This window comes from Cetorhinus maximus, chromosome 12 (assembly GCF_964194155.1).
Source record: "Cetorhinus maximus chromosome 12, sCetMax3.hap1.1, whole genome shotgun sequence".
Classification (NCBI taxonomy): Eukaryota; Metazoa; Chordata; class Chondrichthyes; order Lamniformes; family Cetorhinidae; genus Cetorhinus; species Cetorhinus maximus.
In genome coordinates this window covers 18801521-18828994 of record NC_135890.1, presented here as the reverse complement: position 1 = coordinate 18828994, position 27474 = coordinate 18801521, and the positions used below count along the sequence as shown (strand labels likewise).

The 27474-nt window shown below is 41.9% G+C and overlaps 1 protein-coding gene across 1 annotated transcript in view; it reads right to left on the bottom strand.

The window, feature by feature from the left end:
• Nucleotides 1-6484: 6484 nt before the first annotated feature.
• The window catches only part of LOC144687263 (fascin-3), a 45868-nt gene continuing 24878 nt past the window's right edge, over nucleotides 6485-27474 (bottom strand). Inside the window, exons 4-6 of the mRNA XM_078553111.1 lie at nucleotides 25576-25746; nucleotides 11325-11547; nucleotides 6485-8492 (exon numbers count right to left, since the gene is read on the bottom strand). Coding sequence (XP_078409237.1) covers nucleotides 11342-11547; nucleotides 25576-25746 — 377 coding nt within the window. The 3' untranslated portion in view covers nucleotides 6485-8492; nucleotides 11325-11341. The remainder of the gene's footprint in view (nucleotides 8493-11324; nucleotides 11548-25575; nucleotides 25747-27474) is intronic.

Sequence of the window (27474 nt, the reverse complement as noted above, 5' to 3'; positions counted from 1 at the left end):
GATCTGGCTTTCCAACTAGAAATTCCCATCCCTTTATCTCATTTAATGTTAAGACTATTTTGTAGCCAGGACAGGTACTATCAATTGACCTAGAAGGTGCCAGTAGCTAAATGCGCTTCCCAGCGAGGTGCTTAAAAATTCAGACTACAGTCCTAACTTTGATCCCTGGGTCTCCATTATGTGTCTGAGCTCAACTGTGCCTGTGTGGAGGGCAAGATCATGTTCTGCAGTGATGGTTCTGGATAAATACTCCACCAAGAACTCCTGTCCGATTTTATATCTGACAAGTGGCCAACTGAGTGAGATACATGCACTTTCCCTGCGTGAGTCATTGCCGAGTTTGGTGCTTAATGAGAATTGCACCATTTCTTATTACTCCAACTGAGCACAATTTATGGGATTTTTTTGGGTCTCAGAAGTGCTGCTGCTGCAAGAGGTTGGAAGATTTGATTGACCCTTATGGTTTCTCTTCATCACCTTGGAAGGCAGGGGCAATTTCAGACCTTTACATTCCTGGTAGTTTTATACTATAGTTACTGTCCTTTATCAAAAATTTGAAAGGACAGAGTTGTATGAGGGGAGCAGACATACTGGATAAATCAAATGGCCGTTTCTCATTATGTTGCTGTGACATTATATGATATTAAATGTGGGAATTAAGTGTCTGTTATTTTGTTCTGGGACCAGGGTATTCGGGGAGGTGGAACTGGTCTATTCAAACATGAAATCTTTGCTACAGCCTCTATATAAGTCTAACCACTGTTAAGTAAGGTTTGGTTCACTGTCATGGATGTTAATTTCAGTTCATTGCATTAGATTTCCAAGTTCAGTCATTTGTGATATTCAGAATGATCAATTTTTTTCAATGCTTTTCTAGGACAGATTCACACTGGGATTCCACTTCCTGTTCCAGATCATACATCATTGGCTATTTCTTCTGGCACAGTGATGTCACTTCCTGTCTATGGTGCAGAATATACATCACTTCCTCTTCCTACCAGAGAGTGCACATCTTTTCCTGTTTCTATGGGGACTCATGTGTCTAATTCTGTTACAGACAATGCCTCAGTGCCATTTCCAGTTTCCAGTGCTGGATATTTGTTGGATAATTCGCAGCAGTATTTTAATACACCAAGTTATAATCCTTTATTGTAGCAATCCCGCCTCGCCCTATATGTATCCCTCTTGTAATTCTGTACTTGAAAATGGATAACATCCACTGGAATTTCTGAGCATTCAGTTGTATTAGTGAGATTATCATGGATTATTGATAACAAGCAGCTCTGACTCTCCTAATATTGTACTCTCCTCCCTTTTCTCTCTCCCTTCTGGAACATGCTAGCAGCACCAACAACTCTACTTAGTCAAACTAACCATTCTTCATGTGCGAGCCCAAACAATGAGTGTGAAGGATTATTCATTTTGATTATTCAAACTTGAGCCCTCAACCAATGCCCAAATGGCTCCATTTCCAATCCTGGTAAAAACCAAAGCAAGGACTTTAAAGCCAAAGCTGTTGCAGTGACACTCTCCTGCGCTTTTTGAAATAGACTGCACCTAAAATTACTGCTGACAGTTTAATGTGTTCATGCCATTTCCCTCTGTTATTTAGTTAATTTGCTGTTAGAATAGTGGAGGTACATTATGTGCAATACAGTGCTTCAAAACACTGGTATCACTAATAGTAATTTCTAAAGTCTGTCAATAGCAATTTAAATATACAGTGCAGACATGAAACAAAGTGTGTGTGTCCAGGACAGTGTGTTTGATACTGAATGTAAAGCACAAATCCTGATTAAACTTTTCATGCATTAACAGTCTAGGTATTTGGTGTAAATTACCCAACAGTTGGTTGGATGATGGAGATGACATTGAACAAGGGCAATTCACACAAGGACAAAAAATGAAAATGATCCCTGTAATCACTGATTCTGACATGTGTAATACTAACTCATGGTACTATTAAGCTATGGTAAGTCTATCTAGCAATGGTCCAAGTCAGAAATCATTGGGGTTATGCTATGGTATAGATCAGTCATGATCACATTGAATGGTGGAACAAGTTTGAAGAGCTGTATGACCTACTTTTCTTGCTATGCTCCTCTGTTACTACCATTGCTTTTGTCCTTCAACTTTTTTTTCTCTAACCGAATAATGGTCAAGAGTTTGAACCTTAGGTAATGCCCCAGCAGATGGAAACTGATGTCAATTATATCATCAAACCTGCTACATTGGCAGAAATTAACTAACTGAGCACAGACCAGTGATGTGTCTGGCTTGGCAGTGCACTCAGCTATCAGGTCCCATTATTTACCAGGGTTTGTTTTTAATGCTCACTGGCATTTCTGAATGAATCTGCACCTGGAGTAAGTCTGCACAACAACTTAATGTTTTCTGTTTGATGATAGCCTGATCAGAATCCCCTGCCACATGACAACCATCCAAAAAGATCATACGATGGAGACGGGGAAAGATCACCTGAGACAGTAAAGCCCACAAACTGGAGGGGATTCACTCTCACTGATGATACAACGTCTCAGCCTGTAACTCTGAATTTTTCAAGGCAGTTTTGGAGGTGCTCATACTCTCAATTCCATCCTCATGGTACTGACACAACAACAACTTGCATTTACATAGCACCTTTAACATTGTAAAATGCCCCAAGGTGCTTCATAGAAGCATTATCAGACAAAATTTGGCACAATAAAGAGGTATTAGGAAGGTGAGCAAAAGCTTGGTCAAAGAGGGCTGGCATTTGCTGCCAACATTGTGCACGTGCAGTTGTAGGCGCGGCCGCCATCTTTATAAGGGACAGTGGTGAACGTGCAGTTGTAAGCGCGGCCGCCATCTTTATAAGGGGCAGTGGTGCACGTGCAGTTGTAGGCGCGGCCGCCATCTTTATAAGGGGTAGTGTGCAGCCGGGCTCATGTGCGGTGATCACCGTCTTGGAATTGCAAATATTACAGCACCGGCAGCAGAATCCCTCAGGGATCCCACAGTTTTCTTTATCCCATTTGATTTTCTTAACATTTTTTCTTGCCTTTTCTTCCCCCATTCTTTTGGGAAGGCATCTTTCTTCCAATAAGCCATCTTGTCACAGCAGCACTTCTCAGGGAATGGTCTGTAATTCAGCCTGTATTCCAACATCGGCCTCCCCTGCCGCCGCTTAAACGTGCGGCACTGGGGGCGGGGGGCAGAAACAAGCCCCGGAACTGCGGCCGTCACCATGTGGATCGGAAGCCTCCCCTTCCTCCTCCATCTCGATGTCCGGAATCATCCCACCGCGGGGCTCAGAAACCAGGTGAACGGCCTCCAACCGCCACCGTGTCTCGTGCAGGTGACAACGTAGGATTCAGCACATGCGCGGCCAAGTGCACGTCACTGACCCGGTATCAGCGGCCATCTTGCGTTGGCTGGAGATACCCAGGTCCAAAAGGGCAGGTTTAAAAAGGAACACCTTGATGTAAGTAAGAGAAGTAGAGAGGTATAGGGAGGGAATTCCAGAACTTAGGACCTTGGTGGCGGATGGTCGTGGGGTTGGGTTGTGTGTGAGCTGAAATGGATGGATGGGGAGTGGGGTTGGGTTGTGTGTGAGCTGAAATGGATGGATGGGGAGTGGGGTTGGGTTGTGTGTGAGCTGAAATGGATGGATGGGGAGTGGGGTTGGGTGTTAGGATGGGTTTGGGGTTAGCTGGATATGGGTGAGTGAGTGGGTAGTGGGGTTGGGTGAGTGTTGGGATTGGGTGTGTGAATGTATGATTGGATTTTATCATATATCCCTATTGCCCCTATGTGGCGGTATTATAGGATTTTGACAAGTAGCACAAAATTCAATCAGGAAATATTAATGTCTTGATAATACTCTTTATTCAATCAAGTCAACAAGATAATTAAACATAAAAACAAAAAGCTAAAAGCGTTGACTGATTTCTTCTCCGCCGATGCTGCCAGACTTGCTGAGTTTTTCCAGGTAATTCTGTTTTTGTTTTGTTTAAGATAATTAAATACCTCCCTTACATGCAACATATATGAGATAAGGTACTGATTATAAATCACATACAAAGAACGACTCAGGAGATCATAGGTGTTTTGTCTTGCCTACTTACACTAGCCACAGCAAGTCCCCAAGGAGCACCAATGTGCTTTATCTTTTGTAGGTTTAATTATGTAGGTCATCTTGTTTTGTGTGGACATGTAAACTTGTTTAATGTTGAGGTTGGCTATTATCATTTGTTATTCACACCCATTGTTTATTACACTGCAGACATTCCACACATAAATACTCATTAGTTGCATTGAATGTAAACACAAAAGCAGGACATTCAGGCCACCAAGGCTAATCGGGTATTTATGCCCCACCTCATTTCAAATTATCAATATAACCCTCTATTTGTTTCTGCCTCATGTGTCTATTTAGCTTCCCCCTTAAATACATCCATGTTTTTTGCCTCAACCACTCCTTGTGGTAGCAAGTTTCACAGTCTTACCACTCTTATGACAAGGTTTCTCCCAAATTCCCTTTTGCATTTATTAGTGACTATCTCATATTTATAGCCCTTACTTTTGGATTCCCCCACAAGTGAAAACACCTTGTTTACATCTACCCTATTAAGGTTTATAATAGTAACAACCTTTATTAAGTCACCCTCAGCCTACTCTTTCCTAGAGAAAAGAGCCCCAGCCTGTTCATTCTTTCTTGATTATTGCAATCTCTTAGTTCTGGTATTATCTTTAATAAATCTTTCTCACACTTTCTTCAGCGCTCCTTATAATATCGAGGCCAGCATAAAAGCAGGTCATTCTCCAAGTGTGGTATAACCAAAGTTCTAACAAGATTTTCTGCAGCAAAGTGTTTATCTCTTGCCTAGTATATTGATAGCACAGGTCTATTTATACCAGGCCATTCTTCACAGCCTCCTAACTATCTGGGTATTTATTTATATCTCCCAATGAGTGGTTAATGAGGTAGGTAATGTCTCATACTTTAGGTTTGACCTTGGATAGTCACTGCAGAAGCAGGGCCAGTTAGTACAATTGGCTAGAATGTGTTTCAGAATACCACCAACAGCATGGGTTCAATTCCTGCTCTAGCTGAGCTAGACTTGGGACCTGCCTCTTTGCAATGGAAAACCACCACTGACAAAAGCTGCCAAGAAAATGGGCAGAGCATGCACACCAAGTCTTTAATATGTAGATTTATATTTTAAAACCTACTATGGCTGTTCTACTTGGTACACATATACTTACATAACATATTCCAATGAGACCAATAATCACCAGGTAAAATGAATGAAGGAGATTTGCAGACAAAGTGAGGTGTTTCCCAGTGGAATAGAGACAGCCCTAGAAGTGAGGTTGAGGTATCATCTGTGGTTCAGTGGATAGCACTTTTCCCTCTGTGTCAGAAGGTTGTGAATTCAAATCATCGCTAGAGACTTGAGTACAAAATGCTGACACTCCAACTCATACTGAGGGAGTGCTCACTGTTGGAAGTGCTGACTTTCTGATGAGACGTTAAACTCAGGTCGATGTAAAAAAAAACATGGCATGAATCAAAGAAGAGGGAAATCTCCCTGAAGTTCTGCCCAATATTTACCTCTCAACCAACATCACTAAAACAGATGATCTGGTCCTAATCACAGTGATGGTTGTAGGACCTCAGTGTGCACAAATTGGCTGCTGCATTTCCTACTTTACAGGAGTGACTGTGCTTCAATTAGTTGTAAAGCTAGTAGTTGAGGTTGTGAAAGATGGGATATAAATGCAAGATGTTCATTTTTTCTTCTAACTTCCCATGTGCTTCACCGGGCTGAATATTCAGCTGTGGCAGTGCCACGAGAAGCAAGTCTGTCATTTGCCTTCTCAGCCCCAAAGGATAGGAAAGGCCAACCCTAAAGTGGAAGTTTATAAAGGTAGTTCTTTTTCCAGTATTCTCTGAAGCTGGTAACTCATGCTGTTTGTTGTATTGGGGCTGACACCTTCTGGTACTTCATCTGACTGACCATTCTTCATGTTTGAACCCAGGCACATTCAGCAGGTTGACACTGAGAAGGAAATAACAGGCAAGCATGCCCCCTGCAGTTCACACACAGTTGCTGGATAACAATCAGGAGCAGAAACACTGACTGAGTTTCTCTTTGTAAAAGTGGAAATTGGTCTTAATAGGGCTTTACAAGCCTCATTAGAAAGAAGGATTTGCATTTATATAGCTCCTTTCATGACTGAACATCCCAAAGCACTTTACAGTCAAAATACTTTTGAAGTGTAGTCACTGTTGTAATGTAGGAATCTAAAATCACATCCAGTGTGCATACATTTTGGAACATAAGAACAGGAGTAGACCAGCCGTCAAGCCTGCTCCAGCCATGATCTAATTGGATGGAGATCAGTTACCTCAATGCCACTTTCCCACACTATCCCCATATCTATCCCTTGATGTCAATCCCCAGAAATCTATTGATTTCTGGTCTTGAACATGCTCAATGATTGAGCTGCCACAGCCTTCTGGGGTGGAAAATTTCAAAGATTCATCATCCTGAGTGAAGAAATTCCTCCTTATCTCAATCTTAAATGGCCTACCCCTTATCCTTCTGATGTGAAGCATGCCAGGTGTTATCTTAGGAAAGGTGTTGGGTCATGCAGAGTATGCAGATCATAATGTCAATCAGGGTGCAACACTGATTTGATGCCAGCATTGCCATTGTGTAGCTCAGATTTCCAGCTGATTACCTCACAGCTGAAATTGCATTAAGCAACATGAAGGACCCCTATCAGTGCTATTTAAAGGGACCATCAACTACTTACAGATTAGCTGTTGGTTGATTTCTTCTGGGTTTTGCTGCAACTCTCCATGTTTTGGGTGCTTTCCGTTGTTGCCTCAAGTTGCAGTAGTCTGCAGGTCTGACAGGTGTTGAAGCCCTTTTTGCTGACTTTCACCCTTCTGCACAAACCAGTTGCTCACAGACATGGGTGCACTAGTAGGCTGTCCTCCTGGAATTAAGCAACACTGGGAGAATGAGCAGAGCAGGGCAAGCTGCTGGATGATGGAGGAGGAAAGGGCTCTCAGCAGCAGGCCATGTCTGCCCTGAGTGTTCTGAGCAATTCTGTTACTTGAACCTCAGCAACAACTAATATCTGAGATGCCTGTACTTTACTAAGGAGATTATCACTAAACTCTTCCAACTGTTACAGCCACAACTCCAATGGCAGGGTAAGGACCACAACCAGCAGCTGCAAAGTGGCTAAAAATAAAACTTAAATTTATTAAAGCACCTTTTTATTTCTCAGGAAGACCCAAATTGTTTTGCATGCAATTAATTGGTTTGAAATGTGGTCCCTGTGGCTCTGCATGTGAGCAGTCATCTGCCACAGAGCAAAATTTTTCACTCAGCAGTAAGGCAAATGGATAGCTAAAGTGTATTTTTTGGTGTCATTAGTTGTGGGATCAATTTGTTGGCCAAGATATTGGGAGGACTCACTCCTTTTCTTCAAACAGTGCCATGGGACCTTCCACGTCCATTTGAAAAGGCAGAAAGGTCTTCTCTTTAATACCCAATTCAAAGGGCAGAACCTCAGACACTGCTGCACTTCCTCAGTATCCCTCAGATTTCATTAGATTGCTTCAATGGTGAGACGTGCACTGACACAAACAGAGACTCAGCTTCTTTCTGAACTGGAGTTTCTCAGATTCTACTCAATTATTTTGAACTTGTTGGTAGGTTGTTGATCCTTCATATTGCTGAATTCTGATCCTTACAGATATGATGGCTGTGTTACTGGACTGGCAATAGAGGTCTGGATTAATAACCTAGATAATGGGAGTTCAAATCCCACCATATCTGAGAATTTGAATTCAGCTCAAAAAGAATCTGGATGTAAATCTGGTATCAGTAAAAGTGATCGTGAAGCTATTGGAATGGTTCATTCATTTCATTTAGGGAAGGAAACCTGCCATCCTTACCCAATCTGATATTGATGTGATTACAGTCACATGCTGACATGGTTCGGTGGCTGAGAAAGCTGCTCCAATAGCTCACCACCAATTTCATGGTGCAATAAATTCCTGTGATGCCCTCATCCTTTTAAGAAAGATAATATGCCTGTCGGCGATTCAGCTCTCCCAACACAGGTGAGGAGAGAGAAAAGGATGTCATTCTGGATTGTGCTGGTGGAATTGCTAGTTATTTGGGAGCACCCCACTCACCCATTTCCTCCTCCTCTGCCATTCAGGCTTCATGATTACTCATGAAGACCAAATTAGCAAAAAAGAAACTAAAAAATAGAATGCGTTCCCCTCAATAAACCTACCAAAAATAAGACCTCAGCCCACATTATCCAGGAAATATAGGAATCACTTTAGGTACAGGCACAACATTGAACAGAAAGTCTCTGACGGCACAATTTCCGCAACCATCTTCTTCATCGAGGGGGAACAATTTGTCCTGTTGCACTCTCAACTTTTGGCCCAATATTCCTCTGAATCTCTGTCTCACCTGGATATACAAAGAATTGAGTTGAGTTAAAATAATCAGCTACTGCTGACCCCACCACCCCTCTGAATTAAGTGCAATTTTAATAAAAGAGGGTGTTTAGTAGAAGACGTTAGAGTGCCAGGATTCTGTTTTCCATTGGTCAAATAAAGCAAATTCAGTTATGACATAGGCTTACAAAGTAGCCCAGAATTTTTTGCCCCCATTCTGTTTATAATCTGGCCCCCTGGTTATAACGATTGAATAAAGTCATGTTATGTTTACATTAAATGAGCCTATGGGTTTTTACTGATGTTGCTTTAGGGATGGTACCCTGTGATTCCCACCAACGTTTCCAGCTGGCAACTGCAACCAGTGTTACCTGATTTAGTGGAAGCAAATTCAATCATAATTTTCAAAAGGGAATTGAATATATACTTGAAGGGGAAAAATTGTAGTGCTAAGGAGGAAGAAAAGGCAGTGTGGGACTAATAGCTCATTCAAAGTGTTGGGATAGACGCTGGCTGAATGGCCTTTGCCTATGCTGTATGATTCTATCCCAGTTCCTGATTATTTATGCTAGTGCTCTGTTATGAGTAGCTGCTCTTTAAAAATTTGTAGGTGACTGGTCAGAGAGAGTGGAATTGGATAGTTCATCAGTTAAGGCCATCACCCTTTCATCTTTGATTTGAGTCTAGCCAGTGCCACAGGTTCCTTTGCCATGAGGGACAACTGCAACTGGTTTCTGCATTCCAGAGCCCAGTGTTAAATGTTGTACCTGAATATTATTAATTGAATACTAAAGGGCCCTCTGATACAAACAGGGTCCTGCAGAAATTCCATTCCAAGTTCTCCATTGAACATTACAAGCAGAATGCCTGATTTAAAGCAGCTATTGCATCACCACACCAACTTGAATATTGATTGGACATAATGAGGGAGGGGCTGCAAATGTCTGTGCATTTGGTAACTATGCCAACATAGTTCCAAGAGCTTTCATCAGATGATGTCACATCTCCAACTGCCCCTAGAAGTTTGGTGACCCTGTCATGTGGATGACAGGTAAGGGTAAGATATGACCAGGCTATGATGTCTTCTGTGAGGAAACATTCTGCCAATGATTACAGTTTTGGTTCACATGTGAATAATAGCCACAAGGGGAGGGAAAGTCAGAGGTAAATACATATATAGGAATTGGGAGTAGGAGGCCATTCAGCCCTTTGAGCCTGCTCTGCCATTCAATAAAATCATGGCTAACCTGATTGTGGCCTCAAATTCACATTTCACCTACCCTCAATAACCTTTGATTCCCTTGTTAGTCAAGAATCTATCTACCTCTAGCTTTAAAATATTAATTGACCCCCACCTCCACTGCTCTCTGGGGAAGAGAGAGTTGCAAAGATTCACAACCTTCTGCAAGGAAAAAAAATTGTTCTCATTTGTCTTAAATGGGAAACCCCTTATTTTTAATCTGTGCCCCCTAGTTCTAGTCTCCCACGAGTGGAAACACCCTTTCAGCATCCACCCTATCAAGTCCCCTCACAGTATTATGTTTCAATAAGATTACCCCTCAATCTTCATTCCAATGATATAGGCCCAGCCTGTCCAACCTTTCCTTGTAAGATCCCCCCACCCACCATCCCAGGTGTCCCCTTCTCTGAACTGCTAATGCATTTATATCCTTTCATAAATGGGACTAAAACTGTACACAGTACTCTGGATGTGGTCTCACCAATGCCCTGTACAACTGTAGCAAAACATCCCTACTTTTATATTCCATTCCCCTTGCAATAAATGACAACATTCTGTTTGCCTTCCTAATCACTTGTACCTGCATACTAACTTTCCCTAATTCATGTACCTGGACACCAGGTCCCTCTGTACCTCAGTTCTGCAAACTGTCTATTTAAATAATATACTAAATTGCAGGAAAATGGCATGCATCAAGATCAAAGGCTTTCAGTATTAGAATACTCCATATTTCAGACATCAAAAAATAAACAGAACCATTTAATGGAAATGCAAATAAAATGGATAACAGTGAATTGGTAGCCTCATTTACGTCTCCTGATTTTTATCTCAATTGAAGTCAACTGAAATTAAATTTGGGCATGGTGTAAAATTAGCTGCTGACTCGCTATCATCTACTCTACACAATCACACAAAGTCTACTTGTACTCCAAGGAGTCAAGAGCAGTGTTGTGTTCAGGTAAAGGGAGCTTAGAGGTCAAGGATAATTGGACCAAGTTGTACCAGCGAAATTTAGTCCGTAATTTTAGCCATCACTTCCCTCTATTTTTATCTGCTTCCATCCACATTAAAATCCCTATGTAAATTTGTCAGTGTAATTACACCCTTCCATCAGTGGCCGATCTGTAGTGCCTGCACTGGGAGAAGGATGTAGCAGCACGACCATCTTACAGGGGCAGTTTCTAATTTAAATGTGGATGTATGAATTTATAATGAAAATGTTGAGGAAAAGTGCCTGAAAAGAAAACATTATAAATGTAAATAGAGAGCAAAGCTGCAACTTGAAGTATCAAGTCTTTGTGGTATTTGGGTAATGGTTGGTGTGATTACATTAAATATTTGCATATTTAAGTAGATTCCCAGTGGTTTCAGGTGAGAGTGCTGCTCACCAGCTTTCTGTCCCATGCCAAAATTGGCATGGGTCAGATGCTAGCCAGAATAGGACAGCAAGTACCCGGGATTATCTCAATCCCTCCTGAAAGAGGATTAAAATTACCCCCCACCTACCACCCCAGCGAATTTTCCCAAGAGCAAATGTCACATTCAATCTTTCAACTGATTTTTCCCTAGATTTAACAGGAGCTAATGAGTAGAGGTAAAGCTTACCTCTGTCTGGATAAGGTCTAGAATTCCCACAAACTGTCACTGTTGATAGAAGTGCTTGATGCGCTCAGTATACCATTGTGGTCACTACACAGATAGCAACCATTTGGAGCCTTGACTGTTAGAAGGTTGTCCGCATGGATTTCGATGGTGAAATCCAAGGGAGTTTCTCCTGAGGCGAAGAAAATGCCATTGGTTCTCATAGTCCAGAACTTCCCATTGTTCCCTAAGGAATGAAACAGAAAGAGGGTTTTCATCAAGTGTGCTGCTGAATGTGTCTATCTTCATTTCATGAGAAAAAGTAATAAAACAAAGAATTGTAGAAAAGAGTCAGAGTCATAGCAAGAGATAAAAACAAAATGCAGAACATGAGTGTAAGGCTACAATCACCCAACTGAATTGACTAAGCATGTTTACATTGTACATGAGTGAAGGAAAGACAGCACTCTTGGGGCAGGGAGAGTTCAGATGGGGATGCTGGACAATGAATTTGACCTTCTCCATTAACACTGTCTCCTAGATATGAATTCTATTCCTCTCCCTGGTGACTGTCTCGAGTTAAACAGACGGATTAAAATTTTGATATTGGGTTTAAACCTAAGCTCAGCTCCTAACCACACATCCTCTCCATCACAAGCACAGCTCACTATACCTCTCAGCCCTCATTGACTTTTTTTTTACCTCCAGACTCAATTATTCCAATCACCCTCAATACACTTGAGCTCATCTAAACCTCTGCTACCTACATTTTAATTTGCACCAAATCCCACTCAACTATCACCCTTATGCTCATCATAGTGTTTAAATCCCTCCAGGGCCTCAACCCTCATCTCTCTATCCCGCACCATCTATACACGTCCTGCTTTCTACCCTTAATGTCCCCATTAGCACATCCTTTAGATAAAATCACCACCGTCAACACCCCTTTGTCCTTTTGTCTATGACATCTTTGGCAGTCTCTTCTTGGCCTCCACCTATCACTGGCCCCCTATTGAGCTCTACCTGTCCCACCCCCCCAGCTTATATTTCATCTCATTTCTATATGTCTTAGTTCTTATGAAGGGTCATATGGACTCGAAACATCAACTGTATCCCTCTCCGCAGATGCTGTCAGACCTGCTGAGTTTTTCCACGTATTTTTGTTTTTGTTCTAGATTTCCAGCATCCGCAGTATTTTGCTTTTATATATATGAATTTATAAATGTTAGGTCATATTTGATTAACCTAATTGAACTTGAGAAAGTAACTGAAGTAGTAGTCAGGGATGGTCCATGGATGTAGTTTATATGGACTTTAAGACATTTGATAAGGTTCCATATAAAAGACTTAGCTAAAAATCAAAGCTCATGGAATTGAAAGCAAAATATTGAGCTCATTAGAAGATTAGACAATTGAAGACAGATTAGGGGTAATTGATAATGTACTTGAATTGGAAACAAGTGACAAGTGACGTACCACAAAGATCTGCTGGGGCCTCAACCATTCCCTATATTTATTAATGACTTAGGTAAGACAGTTGCTGAGAGATGCTGAAAGGACTCTCAGCAGGTGAAACTGGTCTATGCCAGCATTACAAGATATGTGGCTCAGTGAATCAGCAACTGATTTTTCACCACACCAATTTTTATATTCCATTGACTTGAAAAATATTCCAAAAAGTTTTGATTTAAAACCAAGGAGCAGGGAGATTAGGAAACATGTTTCCAAAAATAGTTTGATTTTCCTGTGAACTTCAGTGGAAAGTATAGTATAATGGTCTGGCACATAAAGGGTTAATGTGGGACTGAGTACAGCATCACCCAGTGATGCAAGAGAACATGTGGCCCGCATCTAGGAGTCAGTCTCGTGTTGGACAGAGCCGTGTGTAGAAGCAAGCATGGAGATGGCTTCTAGCTTGGACCTTTATTGTGCCTATGTATATATAGTTTCTTGTAGTTAATAATTACTTACAGTTGAACTACCCAAGACTACAATACCTTAAAGACCTACTGAACTATGTTCAACACCTTGCAACAGAATGATGATTTGGTGTGGTTCTTATCTATCTAAACATGCAAGAGAATCACTTGCGATGGCTTCTTTCTTTTCTTACTGTTACCTCCAGTGCCCCCAAATATCCTTCCTATTTCTCATCTACATGCTGCCCCTCAGTAATATCATCTGGAGGCACAGTGTCAGTTTTCACATGTACACTGACGACACCCAGCTCTACTTCCCACCACCTCTTTGAACTCCTCCAGTGTGTTTGCTAAATTATCAGACCCCAGTGCTGGATGAGCAGAAATTTCCTCCAATTAAATATTGGGAAGACTGAAGTCATTGTTTGTTTTCAGGCCCAGTTCCAAAGTTCGTTTCTTAGCAACTGACTTCATCCTTTTTCCTGGCAACAGTCTGAGATTAAGCCAGTCCATTTGCAACTTTGGTGTCACATCTGACCCTGAGATGAGCTTTGGATTTCACATCATATTTATGCCATCACTAAAGGAGAGGCAAGAGGCAGTGGGTGTAATGGTATTGTCGCTAGACTAGTAATCCAGAGACCCAGAGTAATGCTCCAGGGACCTGGGTTCGAATCCCACCACAGCAGATGGTAAAATTTGAATTCAATAAAAAAATCTGGAATTAAATGCCTAATGAAAAATAATTGTAAAAACCCATAGGAGGAAATCTGCCATTTTTACCTGGTCTAGCCTACATGTGACCTAGCAAGCAACTGCCTTTGTACTGATCTGCTAAAAATGGAAAAGAAACAATGACCCTGCTTACTAACATCTGAGGGGCTCAGAATTGCGAGTGCTGTCTCACCGGTCAGTTGGTCCTTACAATATCCAAGGCACCACCAACAGAGGTGGTGGCACAGTGGTTTACAGTTGGGAGACTTAACACCAACATCTGCCCAAACATGGGCAGGAACCCTCCTGCTGATTACCATGTACCTCACCACCACCACCCCCACCCAGCTGATGGAGTACTCCCTTTATGTTGAACATCTCTTGGAAAAACCATACTTGACCTAATCCTTAACCTGCCTGCTGGGGTCAATGACAGTATTGGTAGGACTGACCACTGCATGGTCCTTGCAGAGATAAAGTCCCATCTTCACACTGAGGATACCCTCCATTGTTATGTGTGGCACTACCAATGTACTAGATGGGAGAGATCTCAAGGAGATCTAGCAACTCAAGACTGGGCAACCATGAGGCACTGTAGGCCATCAGTAGCAGCAACATTGTACTCAACCACAATATGTAACCTCATGGCCCAGCATCTCACTCATTCTACCATTACCACCAAGGCAGGGGATCAACCCTGGTTCAATGAATAGTGCAGGATGGTATGCCAGGTGCAGCACCAGGCATACCAAAAATGAGGTGTTGACCTGATGAAGCTACAACACAGGACTACTTGCATGCCAAACAGTATAAGCAGCAAGTGATAGACACAGCAAAGTGATTCAACAACTAACAGATAAGATCTAAGCTCCTGCCACATCCAGTCATGAATGATGGTGGACAATTAAACAACAGACTGGAGGAGGAGGCAGCTCCACAAATATCCCCATCCTCAGGATGGGGGAGCCCAGCACATCAATGCAAAAGATAAAGCTGAAGCATTTGCAACAATTTTCAGCCAGAACTGCAGAGATGATCCATCTTGGCCTCTCCAGAGGTCACCAGCATCACAGTCTTCAGCCAATTCAAATCACTCCATATGATATCAAGAAGCAGCTGAAGGCACTGAATACTGCAAAGGCTATGGACCTTGACAACACTCCAGCAATAGCACTGAAAATCTGTGCTCCAGAACTTTCCACAACCCCTAGCCAAATTGTTCTAGACAGCTACAACTCTGACATCTACCAGGCAATGTGGAAAATTGCCCAGGTATGTTCTGTACACAAAAACCAGGACAAATCCAACCCAGGCAATTACCAAAACAAAATTACCTGGAAAAACTCAGGTCTGGCAGCATCGGTGGAGAAGAAAAGAGCTGACGTTTCAAGTCCTCATGACCCTTCGGCAGAACTTACCACCCCATCATCAGTAAAGTGATGGAAAAGTCATCTGTTACTCACAATAAGTGAGTGTCATGGAAACACAAGCCTAAAGCTAGTCCTTTTTCCACAAGTTCATTTATTCATAAGACAACTCTTCACTGTAACAAACTGCCTAGTTTCTCCCACCCCAGAGTGTTCCAGCTGTATCTATTTATACTGTTTTGATGGGAGAACCAATGTTCATCACCTGTTTTAACTAGCAATTGTCTTTAACAATGTAATTACTGTGCAATGTAATTACTGCTGCTCGAGGTGTCAGCTGTGGTTCAGTTCATAGCACCCTCGCCTTTGAATCAGAGGGTTGTGGGTTCATGTCCCACTCCCGGAAAAACCAAGAACTGTGATTGTACTCAAAGAGTTGCAATCTGTGACTGTTGATAACTCGAAAGAGTATAAATACTAGTAATTACTGCTGCATTGACTGATTACCTTTTTTTAAATTAAAGCTTTTGAAAATTTAAAGAACATTCTTTTCAAAACAAATAGAAGGAAATAGTCACATTTTCATATTTATAGATCCTACATTTCCTTTACCAGATATACACAATTATAAAGCAAAATATATATATAATTTTTTCATTTCATTATAACGTAAGGCACCGCTCTTCCAATACATTTAGTAATTTCTTAGTGCAGGTATTTCTTCATAAAAGTCTGATAGTTGGTAACTTGTGTCAACCCATCATATCTTAGAGATCTCTCTTCACTAACATTTCTTTTATGCTAACTGGGTCTATTCTTAGCCTTTTTTCAGTGGCACTTTTCACTGAATGGACATTATCCCAAAGAGACTGGTTGTCAACATAACATTCTATGGGCAAACTTTTCTCACATTGCCTCCTATATATTTTTGTCAGTATATTGGATAAGTAAACCCCCGTATCTACGCTTCTACTAATGCCAGTGTTTCAGCAGCTAAAATGCTTTTCACTACCCTTTTTATTTTCTTGGCCTCCCAAGCCAGCAGGCAACATTGATCATTCTTTCCTACCAAGAATATGATAAACCCTGCTGTGTTAGAGTACCCATCTGGAAGATTGGCATGTGAAACGTTGGAAAAAAATGACCAACCTCATATCTTCTGGTCCATCCAAGTCTGGAAACTTGAGTGTGCATCTTTCTGAATTTAAGTTCTTTAATTTTTTTTGCGGTCAGAACTTCCCCAGCTGTAGCATGTTTCATCATAGTACTCAGCTCCAACACATCATAACTAGTGTCAGGCTTAGTCTGAATGCTGCCCAATCAAACTTTTCAATTTGTTCTGTTTCTTCCTTAGAAGCAGGATCCTCTTGAGGATCTAATCCAATTTATAGGGATGCGATTAACATTTTCTAGATAAGATTGTCGATTCAATGTTACTCCTAACTTGCTCTGCTTAATGTCTAAGCCTGTGTATTTAAAGGCCCCTGGAGCCTGACTGCCAACCTGGAATTTCTTTATCTTCCATTACCAAATTCTACAGAGCTTCCCCACTGGAGATCATCAACATACATGATAAAGATTCTGCTAGTTTCTCCTTATGGTATCAGTAGAACATCTCAGGGTCTGCCTTTAACTAAATGCAACTGGTTTTCAACAGGACAGACCTCATGGAAAAATACTATACTCTTGATGCATCATTCAATCTATCAACACTTGTTCAATTTCCACAGTTTTCCTTTTACATCGCCAGCTTCTTCAGGCTGCTTCAAAAAAACTTCTCACCCTGCAAAAACACAGCCTTTATATCAATAGATTTGCACTCCCAGGAATAGGATGCTTAAATAATCTTCAAACTCACTCCCCACAGTAGGCAAGTCTGCCCTGATCCCCGAGTCTCTCTTCAAAGCCTTGGGCTACTAATCTCACTTTTGCCTTGGGCGTGCCATCTGGAAGTACCTTTTCTGTACAGATCCACATGTGAGATAGGGCTGGCTGTCCCCTGTCAGGTATTTCAGTATATACCCCTAATTCTTTCCAACTTTCTAACTCTTTGTTTGGCTTCCTTTATCAGCTTATTTTCCAATTTATTAATAGCTGCTAAAACCTCTTGGTCATAAAGATTTCTACTTCTTATAACATTCCTAGCTTGCTCTCGAGTCCTTGTTCTTGTCAAGCGACAACCTCTACTCCCATTCCTCTCTTTTTGGGCTACTTCTATATATCAAGTTTCCCCCCATGCGAGCAGAATCCCATTCATAAGTCCATGATTTTTTTCTGGGGTCACAACCACTTTCTGCTCCACTGTCAGAACTCATACTGTGCTTTCTGGGCTTACACATCCTTACCTCGGTTTGCCAATCCATGGGTTTTATCTCCTGTCCTTCATCCTGCATGTTTAGCCAATGTTTTTATTTACCTGTGGCCTTTCCTCCTCTCCCTATTATGATGGCCCCTTCTGGCATGTATGTTACCTTTGTCCTTACTTTGGTTAGTTGTCCTTTTAGATGAATAGTCTTATCCTGTACTTCACTGTTACTTTGCTCATTGTCAGTCGACCCTCTGTCTGCTGTAGTCTGCTTCTCATAACTGTTGTGTGTGTGTGTAGGTGTAGTGCACAGTGCCTGTTCAGAACCTGTAAAGGTATAGTTAGTGCTAATTAATTGCAAAGAATGTATCCTAACAGTTTGATTCCATGTTGCACAATTACTACTTTTCCATCACTTCCTATTGCCTCACCAAGTCCTTTCTGCTCTGGCCTTCCCTTTTGTAATATACCATGTCTCCTTGTCTAAACTGCATTTCTGATGGTCTTATGTGCTGCTGTAGGCCTTGCCGAATTATTCTACCTGTGTGCAAAGCATTCAGATGAGCAGAAAAAGTGCAGCTAATGCTAGTCCCTTCTAGAGCAGGGGGAGCATCACATAACACCGAAGGCAACTTCGGATTTCTTCCTTACATCAGTCAACCATTTGCAAAGAGTTCTTTATGTGCACTGCCTATGCTAGCACCATTTGCAATTTGCCATCTGGTTGATCAGCCAATATTTTATGTAACATGTCACCTATCACCGCATGATTTCTCTTACAAAGACTGTTACTAAATGGGCTGCAGCTGCAGTATGCTTAACTCTGATGTTCAAATTTTCACACATCTTGAAATTCTTCATTGGTGAATTCCCCACCATTTTCTGTCAGGAATCTCATTGGTGTTCCTAATCCTGTTACCACCCATTTCTCCATGACCTTATCAGCAATGGTCTGTTTGTCCTCACTATAAATTAGTGGATAGGCTAAATCTGGTTGCCATATCTATGAAGAAGTGTAGTAAAAAATACCACTATCCTTGTCCCAAACTTAAGTCCATTGCCACTGCGTCATTAAATTCCCTGGCTAGTAGCAAGCTCACAACAGGACATGGTTATGTCTTGCGATATTTAATACAAATTTTACACTGGGCAGTGATTTGTTTAGTATCCTTTATCAACCATTCCAACATCTCACAATAGAGTTTTCAGTTTCTGTGGTGCTGGATGTGCAAACTGTCTATGTAACTTCCAAATGATCTTTTTGGCCACCAAATTCTTATTCCCATAAGTTAACAAAACTTCATAAACTTTATGATGAGAAATATTTGGCTTCCTTAGTGGCAGGCAGTAACGGCCTGCCCGAGTAAAATGCAGTTTCACATTTTTTCCCCTGAACACAACTGCTCTATCATTCTTCATGTCGAGTGTCATCTGGGCCTTTTTCATCACAGATCGACTTAATGATAGCGGTATCTCGCTAGAAACCACATCAGTATTGGTGAACAGACTGATCATTACTATCTTACAAGGGAGGACCACCCATTTGGAGGATGTTGATGTATTGTCATCTCCAAACCTGAAGCAGGTAGAGTTTTCATACTCCTTGACCTTCCGCTGGTCTGCCTCATAGACGCCAGGTAGCAGTTAAGCCAATCCATCCCACGCACCATGGAAGTGCAACCACTGTCAGAACTGCACAGTTGAAGGAATCGACCATCAAGATACTCATCACAGGATTCAAACTCTGACCAACACAATTCCATCATGACAGTCACCACCATCATTTTCAGCCTCAGAAGAATCCACCTCATGAGCTACTTCAAAAATACAATTCTTTCACTGTGGGTAATTCATCACAATGATACTGAGAATCACACCGATAACACTGATTAACTATTCCCCATGCATTTTCCAGGTTCAAACACCTAAAGTCACCGTCCCAGATCTGCTTTTTGTCTCTACTCTCAAATTGACTAAAATTACCAATATTTTCAGACCACCTGTCAGTACCCCAGTCCTTGTACTGGAATCTTCATCTAACATTTGGTCAATCTCAAAATTCAGCCCCATAGAATCTTCCATCCTTTGTTTCACATCAGTTGTTCCTATTTGCTAAGACAGTGGCTGAGAATGACTAAGATAAAACCAAAAAACTGTAGATGCTGGAAATCCAAAACAAAAATACCTGGAAAAACTCAGCAGGTCTGGCAGCATCTGCGGAGAGGAACACAGTTAACATTTCAACTCCGTATAACTCTTCAACAGAACTAAGTAAGAATAGAAAAGAGGTGAAATATAAGCTGGTTTACAGAGGGGGGGGTTGGGTGCGGGGTAGAGCTGGATAGAGGGCCGGTGATAGATGGAGATAGCCAAAAAATGTCATAGAAAAAAGGACAAAGAAGGTGGTGATATTATCTAAGGAATGTGCTAATTAAGGGTAGAAAGCAGGACAAGCAAGGTACAGATAGCCCTAGTGGGGGTGGGGTGGGGTGAAGGGAAGGGATCGAAATAGGCTAAAAGATAGAGATTTCCCTCAATTTAGTCTATTGTATTCGTTGCTCCCAATGCAGTTTCCTGTACATTGGAGAGACCAAACGCAGACTGGGTGACCGCTTTGCAGAACACCTTCAGTCTGTCCGTAAGCATGGCCCAGACCTCCCTGTTGCTTGCCATTTCAACACTCCACCCTGCTCTCATGCCCACATGTCCGTCCTTGGCCTGCTGCATTGTTCCAGTGAAGCTCAACGCAAACTGGAGGAACAGCACCTCATCTTCTGACTAGGCACTTTACAGCCTTCCGGGCTGAATATTGAGTTCAACAATTTTAGATCATGAACTCTCTCCTCCATCCCCACCCCCTTTCCGTTCCCCCCTTTTTTTCCCCCAATAATTTATATAGATTTTTCTTTTCCCACCTATTTCCATTATTTTTAAATGTATTTCCATTCATTGTTTTGTCTCTACCTTTTAGCCTATTTCGATCTCTTCCCTTCACCCCACCCCACCCCCACTAGGGCTATCTGTACCTTGCTTGTCCTGCTTTCTACCCATAATTAGCACATTCCTTATAATATCACTACCTTCAACACCTCTTTGTCCTCTTGTCTATCTCCACCTATCACTGGCCCTCTATCCAGCTCTAGCCCCCCCAAACCAGCTTATATTTCACCTCTTTTCTATTTTTACTTAGTTCTGTTGAAGAGTCATACGGATTCAAAACGTTAACTGTGTTCCTCTCCGCAGATGCTGCCAGACCTGCTGAATTTTTCCAGGTATTTTTATTTTTGTTTTGGCTGAGAATGACTGTTTTCCCAGAAACTTTTTAAGGGTAGCAGCCATTTGGTCTAGGAGAGACTTTTTCCCCCTCAGAATTGAAACCCCATCAACACAAAAATTCTAACAACACAAAAAGTCTAACAACACAAGAGATGCATGCACAATTGAGTAACTTAAATGCCAATACAGACTCCAGGATTTCAAGTTCAAATCTCTTATGCTATTTATCAAAATCCATAATATATTCCTCCATGGACTGATCATCTGTTTTCTTAAATCTATCAAAGATTGACCATGCTTCAAATGCTTCCAATAAATCATCCTTTTTGTAAAAAAGATCCAAAAACTGTAACAGAAGGTTCAATCCCGTTTCATGATCCAAATCATCCACATTCCATTCTGAAAATATTTTACTCCTAATCTTACTTTTGGCTGGTAATGATAACATCGATGCCATACCTTGCTTCTTCCAGGGTAATGAAGTAACCTGGGTCCACATCTTAACTTCAGCCTTCCAATGCTGATATGGTTCAGACTCAAAAGAAATTGGTGGATAGTCAAAGCTTGAGATTTCACATCATCCTGCCACCATTCCATAACTTAAACTGACAATAGCAGTAACCTTCCTTTCCCTCAGATGATTGAGACAAAAAGGCTTCGTATACCACAATCAATCACCAAAGCTTAAAGTTGATCCTCTGCTACAATGTTACTCACAATGCATGCTTATCATGGAAAAACAAGTCCAAAGCTGGTCCTTTTCCACTAGTTGGTTTATTCATTAGAACAGCTCTTCAGTATAACAAATTTCCTAGTATCTCCCACCTCAGAGTGTTCCAGTTGTATCTATTTATACTGTTTTGATGCCCATCACCTATTTTAACTGGCAATTGTCTGTAACAGTGTAATTGCTATGCAGTGTAATTACTGCTACAGTGACATCATCAACAGTGCTATTAGGTCACACTTGCTTAGCAATAATCTGCTCACTGATGCTCAGCTTGGGTTCCACCAGGTACACTCAGCTCTGGACCTCATTACAGCCTTGGTTCAAACATGGACAAAAGAGCTGAACTCCAGAGGTGAAGTGAGAGTGACTGCCCTTGACATCAAGGGCAGCATTTGACCGAGTGTGGCATCAGGGAGCCCTAGCAAAACTGGAGTCAATGGGAATTGGGGAAAACGTTCTGCTGTTTGAAGTCATACCACAAAGGAAGATAGTTGTGGTTGTTGGAGGTCAATCACCTCAGTTCCAGGACATCACTGCAGGAGTTCCTCAAGGTAGTGTCCTAGGCCCAAACATGTTCAGCTCCTTCATCAATGACCTTTCTTCCATCATAAAGTTAGAAGTGGGGATGTTCACTGATGATTGCACAATGCTCAGCATCATTTGTGACTCCTCAGATACTGAAGCAGTTCATGTCCAAATGCAGCAAGACCTGGACAATATCCAGGCTTGGGCTGACAAGTGGCAAATAACATTCGCACCACACAAGTGCCAGGCAATGACCATCTCCAACAAGAGAGAATCTAACCATCGCCCCATGACATTCAATAGCATTTCCATCGCTGAATCCCCCACTATTAATATCTTGGGGGTTACCATTGACCAGAAACTGAACTGGACAAACCATATAAATACTGTGGCTACAAGAGCAAGTCAGAGGCTAGGAATCCTGTTGCGAGTAAGTCACCTCCTGACTCCCCAAAGCCTGTCCATCATTTACAAGGCACAAGTCAGGAGTGTGATGGAATACTTACCTGGATGAGTGCAGCTCCAGTAACACTGAAGAAGCTTGACACCATCCAGGACAAAGCAGCCGACTTGATTGGCACCACAGCTACCAACAGTCACTTCCTTCACCACTGACGTATAGTGGCAGCAGTGTGTACCATCTACAAGATGCACTTCAGGAACTCACCAAGGTTCCTTAGACAGCAACTTCCAAACTCACGACCACCATCATCTAGAAGGACAAGTGTAGCAGACACATGGGAACACCACCAGCTATAAGTTCCCCTCCAAACCACTCACCATCCTGGCTTGGAAATAGATTGCCATTCCTTCACTGTTGCTGGGTCAAAATCCTGGAATTCCCTCCCTAACTGCGCTGTGGGTGTACTGACAGCACAGGGACTGCAGTGGTTCAAGAAGGCAACTCACTACCACCACCTCAAGGGCAATTAGGGATGGGCAATAAATTCTGGCCTCGTCAGCAATGCCCACATCCCATCAATGAATAAAGAAAAAACTAAGATGCCAATTCCTACCTTGGTAACCATGCCCATTTCACCTGTTTCAGCTCATCTGCTGCTGAAACTCTCATTCATGCCTTCGTTACCTCTGGTCTCAACTATCGCAAGGCACTCCTGGCTGGTCTTCCACATTTTACCCTCCGTAAACTTGAGGTCATTCAAAACTGTGCTGCCCACATTTTAATTCACAACACCTGTTCCCCCATCATCTTTGTGCTCGCTGACCTACACTGGCTCCCAGCAAGCAACGTCTTGACATTAGAATTTAGTTTCAAATCACTCGCTACCTCTGTAATCTCCTCCAGCCCACAACTGTCTGAGATGTCTGTGCTTTTCTAATTCTGGTCTCTTGTGCATCCCCGATTTTAATTGCTCCTTCATTGGTGGCCACGCCTTCAGTTACATACGAACATACAAACAAACGAAATAGGAGCAGAAGTAGGACATTTGGTCCCTCGGGCCTGCTCCACCGTTCGTAAAGATCATGGCTGATCTGTTTGTGTTTTGAATTCCACATTTCCATCTACCCCCGATAACCTTTGATTCCCTTGCCTAACAAGAATCTATATACCTCTGCTTTATAAATATTCAGTGACCCCGCCTCCACCGCCTTCTGAGACAATGTTCCAAAGTTGCACAACCCTCTGAGAGAAAAAATTTCTCCTTATCCCTGTCCTAAAAGGGCAACCCCTAATTTTAAAACAGTTCCCCTAGCTCTGGACTCACTCACAAGAGAAAACATCCTTTCCACGTCCACCTTATCAAGACCATTTAGGATCACATATATTTCAATAAAATCACCCCTCACTCTTCTAAACTTCAGTGGAAACAAGCTCAGTCTGTCTAACCTTTCCTCAAGACAAACTGCTCATTCCAAGTATCAATCTAGTAAACCTCTGAACCACCTCCAATGCATTTACATCCTTCCTTAAATAAGGAGACCAGAACTGCACATAATATTTGAGATATGGTCTCATCAATGCCCTGTATAACTGAAGCATAACATCCTTACTTTTATGTTCAATTCCTCTTGTGATAAAGGGTAGCATTCCATTAGCCTTCTTAGGCCCAAACTCTCCGTACACCTCTCTGCCTCATTACCTCACTTTCATCCTTTAAGACACTCCTTAAAACCTAACTCTTTGACTAAGCTTCTTATATGGCTCGGTATCATACTTCGTTTCGTAATCGCCTTTGAAGCATTTTTGTTATGTTAAAGTTGCTATATAAATATAAGTTGTTGTTGTGGTGATAAATCAGCTGCCATTTCACTAAGAGCCCATTTTGCGCTGCTGGCAGTCACCAGTTTTACCCCGCTATTAGGGGGGCAGTAATCACAACGGGGCTGAGTCTACTGTTTCAAAAGTCACGTACTTTGTTTTTCAGAATTGAGCTTGTTTGAACAGAGGTTGGGTGGAACCTGCTTTTTCTTTTTTAAAATTTCTTAAAATTTTAAAATTCTTTTTGTATTAAGAGGATAGATTTGTGTACCTTTTAAATGGAACAAAGGCTTAGGGATTCATGTGCAAAGATCACTAAGATGTTATCAGGACAAAAAATAATCAAAGGGCAAATGGAATGTTAGCCTTTATAACAAGAGGGCTAAAATCTAAAGAAGAGGAAGTTTTTCTCTGGACATTCGGCTGGGTGACCAACAGCTTCCTCAAAGAAATAGATTTTAAGGAGCATCTTAATGAGGGACTAGTTTAGTTTTTTCCCTTTTTTTGGTTGGTGCAAACACGGTGGACTGAATGGCCATTTCTGCACTATTCTTTTCTATGGTTAAAGGGGGAGATGGATGGCAGAGAGAAAGGGAGTTATATAGGGAGGAATTCCAGAGCTTAGGGCCTAGGCAGCTGAAGGCTGCCAATGGCGGAGCAATAAAATTTAGGGATGAGCAAGAGACCAGAGTGGGAGGAACGCTGGGGTGTTGAAGGGGGTTACAGAGATAGGGAAGGGAAAGTCACAGATTTTAACACAAGCTTAAGAATTTAAAAATTGAGGCACTGTTCGACCTGTAGGTCAGTGAGCATAACAGTGATGGGTGAATGGGACTTGGTGTGAGTTAGGATATGAACAGCAGAGCTTTGGATGAAGTAAAGTTTAGGGAGGGCCAACTTACGAGGCAGGCATGGAAAATATTGGAATAGTCAAATCTGGAGGTAACAAAATCGTAGATGAGTGTTTCAGCAGCAGATTGACTGAGACAGGGTCGGTGATATTTTAGAGGCAGACTTGATGATGTAGAGAATATGGGGTCAGAAGTCAGAATTTCAGCTCAAGAGTCAAATCAGATGCTGATGTTGTGGACAGTCTGGTTTAGCCTCAGAGAGGGAGAGGTTTGGAATCAATGGTGAGGGAACAGAGTTTGTGGCAGAGGCCCATGAGACTGGCTTCAAGAGCTTTTTGTTACAGCAATGGGGCAGCCAGTCACTTGCCTTGGAAGTGACAGAAGTCTCCTTTGCAATGTGTGAATCGGATGATTTCATAGTTACTTCTGCTGCACTGTAGCTGGTCTGAGTGGCAGTCGGTAGCAATGTAACCATATTTACCACGTAGGATCAGGAAGGGACGGTTCACCAGCCTCACGGTGAACATCTCATTTGGTCCTGGAAAAGAAATCACAGACAGTATTTGAGGAAATATTTACAAGACAATAGGCCGGAATTTTACGGTCCCTATGTGGCAGGGACTGGGCCGGGGCCATGGCTGTGGCTGTAAAATGCGGCGAGCCATTCTAAACTCCATTGACTTTGGCAGGAACGTTAAATCTCACTGGCATTAAATTCCGCCCATTGTTTCATGATGTGCAGCTAAAACTGGATTATACTCAGTGAACTTTGTCCAACAAACCATTAGGACCTGGAGTATTGTAGGGCCAGAGAGCTGTACTGAGTGGAATTACCCAGGCTTCGGTATTGGAAGCTTTACTGTTTCTGATTCACATTAATTATCTAGATTGAGAAACACAATGTAGGATCGTCAAATTGACAAAGGTCACTAAGTTGGAGGGAGAGGGAACACGTAATCTGGTGAAACAGATAAGGAGTTACAAAAAAATCCAGACAGTGTGTATTGTGCTGCAGAACTACTGTGTATGAGATTCAGTGGTAATAAGTTACACGTTTCATATCTTACATGTTGGAAAAAAATCATGGGGAACATATTCTTACTTGAGGTGGCTAGTGGAGAGGCTGAAAAAGATGTGGGAGTGATGGTAACTCAACAATCATGTCCAGTCATTATCATTGTTATGATCAGGAATACAACATGAATCAGGAACAGGAGTAGGCCATTTGGCCCCTCGAGCCTGCTTTGCCATTCAATAAGATCATGGCTGATCTGATTGTGGCCTCAACTCCACATTCCGCTTACCCCTGATAACCTTTGATTCCCTCGTTAGTCAAGAATATATCAACCTCTGCCTTAAAAATATTCAATGACCCTGCCTGCACTGCTCTCTGGGAAACCAAAGATTCACGACCCTCTGAGAGAAAAAACTTCTCATCTCTGTCTTAAATGGGAGACCCCTTATTTTTAAACTGGGTCTCCTAGTTCCAGTCTCTCCCACAAGGGGAAACATCCTCTCAGCATCCAGCCTGTCAAGTCCTCTCAAGATCTTATATATTTCAATAAGATCACCTCTCATTCTTCTAAACTCCAATGGATACAGGCCCAGCCTATCCAATGTTTCCTCATAAGATAACTCCTCCATTCCAGGTATCAGTCGAGTGAACATTCTCTGAATTGCTTCTAACGTATTTATGTCCTTTCTTAAGTAAGGAGACCAAAACTGTACACTATACTCTAGATGTGGTCTTACCAATGCCCTCTCAACTGTAGCAAAAACTCCCTACTTTTATATTCCATTCCCTTCCAACAAATGACAATATTCCATTTGCCTTCCTAAGTAGGACCTGCATACTAACTTCTCCTGATTCATGTACCAGGACACCCAGATGCCTCTGTACCTGAGAGTTCTGCAATCTCTCTCCATTTAAATACTATATTGCTTTTCTATTCTTCCTGCTAAAGTGGACAAGTTCACATTTTCCCACATTGTATCCCCATCTTCCAAATTTTTGCCCACTTACTTAACTTATCTATGTCCCTTTACGGACTCCTTATGTCCTCTTCACAACTTACTTTCCTACTTGAAGGAGTACCTACTGCCTAGTACCTACTACCTACTTGTAGATCTTGAACTCCCTCCCCCATCCCCACCCCCTTTCTGTTTCTTCCCCCTCCCTTTTGTTTTTTCCAATAATTTATATAGATTTTTCTTTTCCCACCTATTTCCATTATTTTTAAATCTATACCTGTAATGCCCTGTCAGT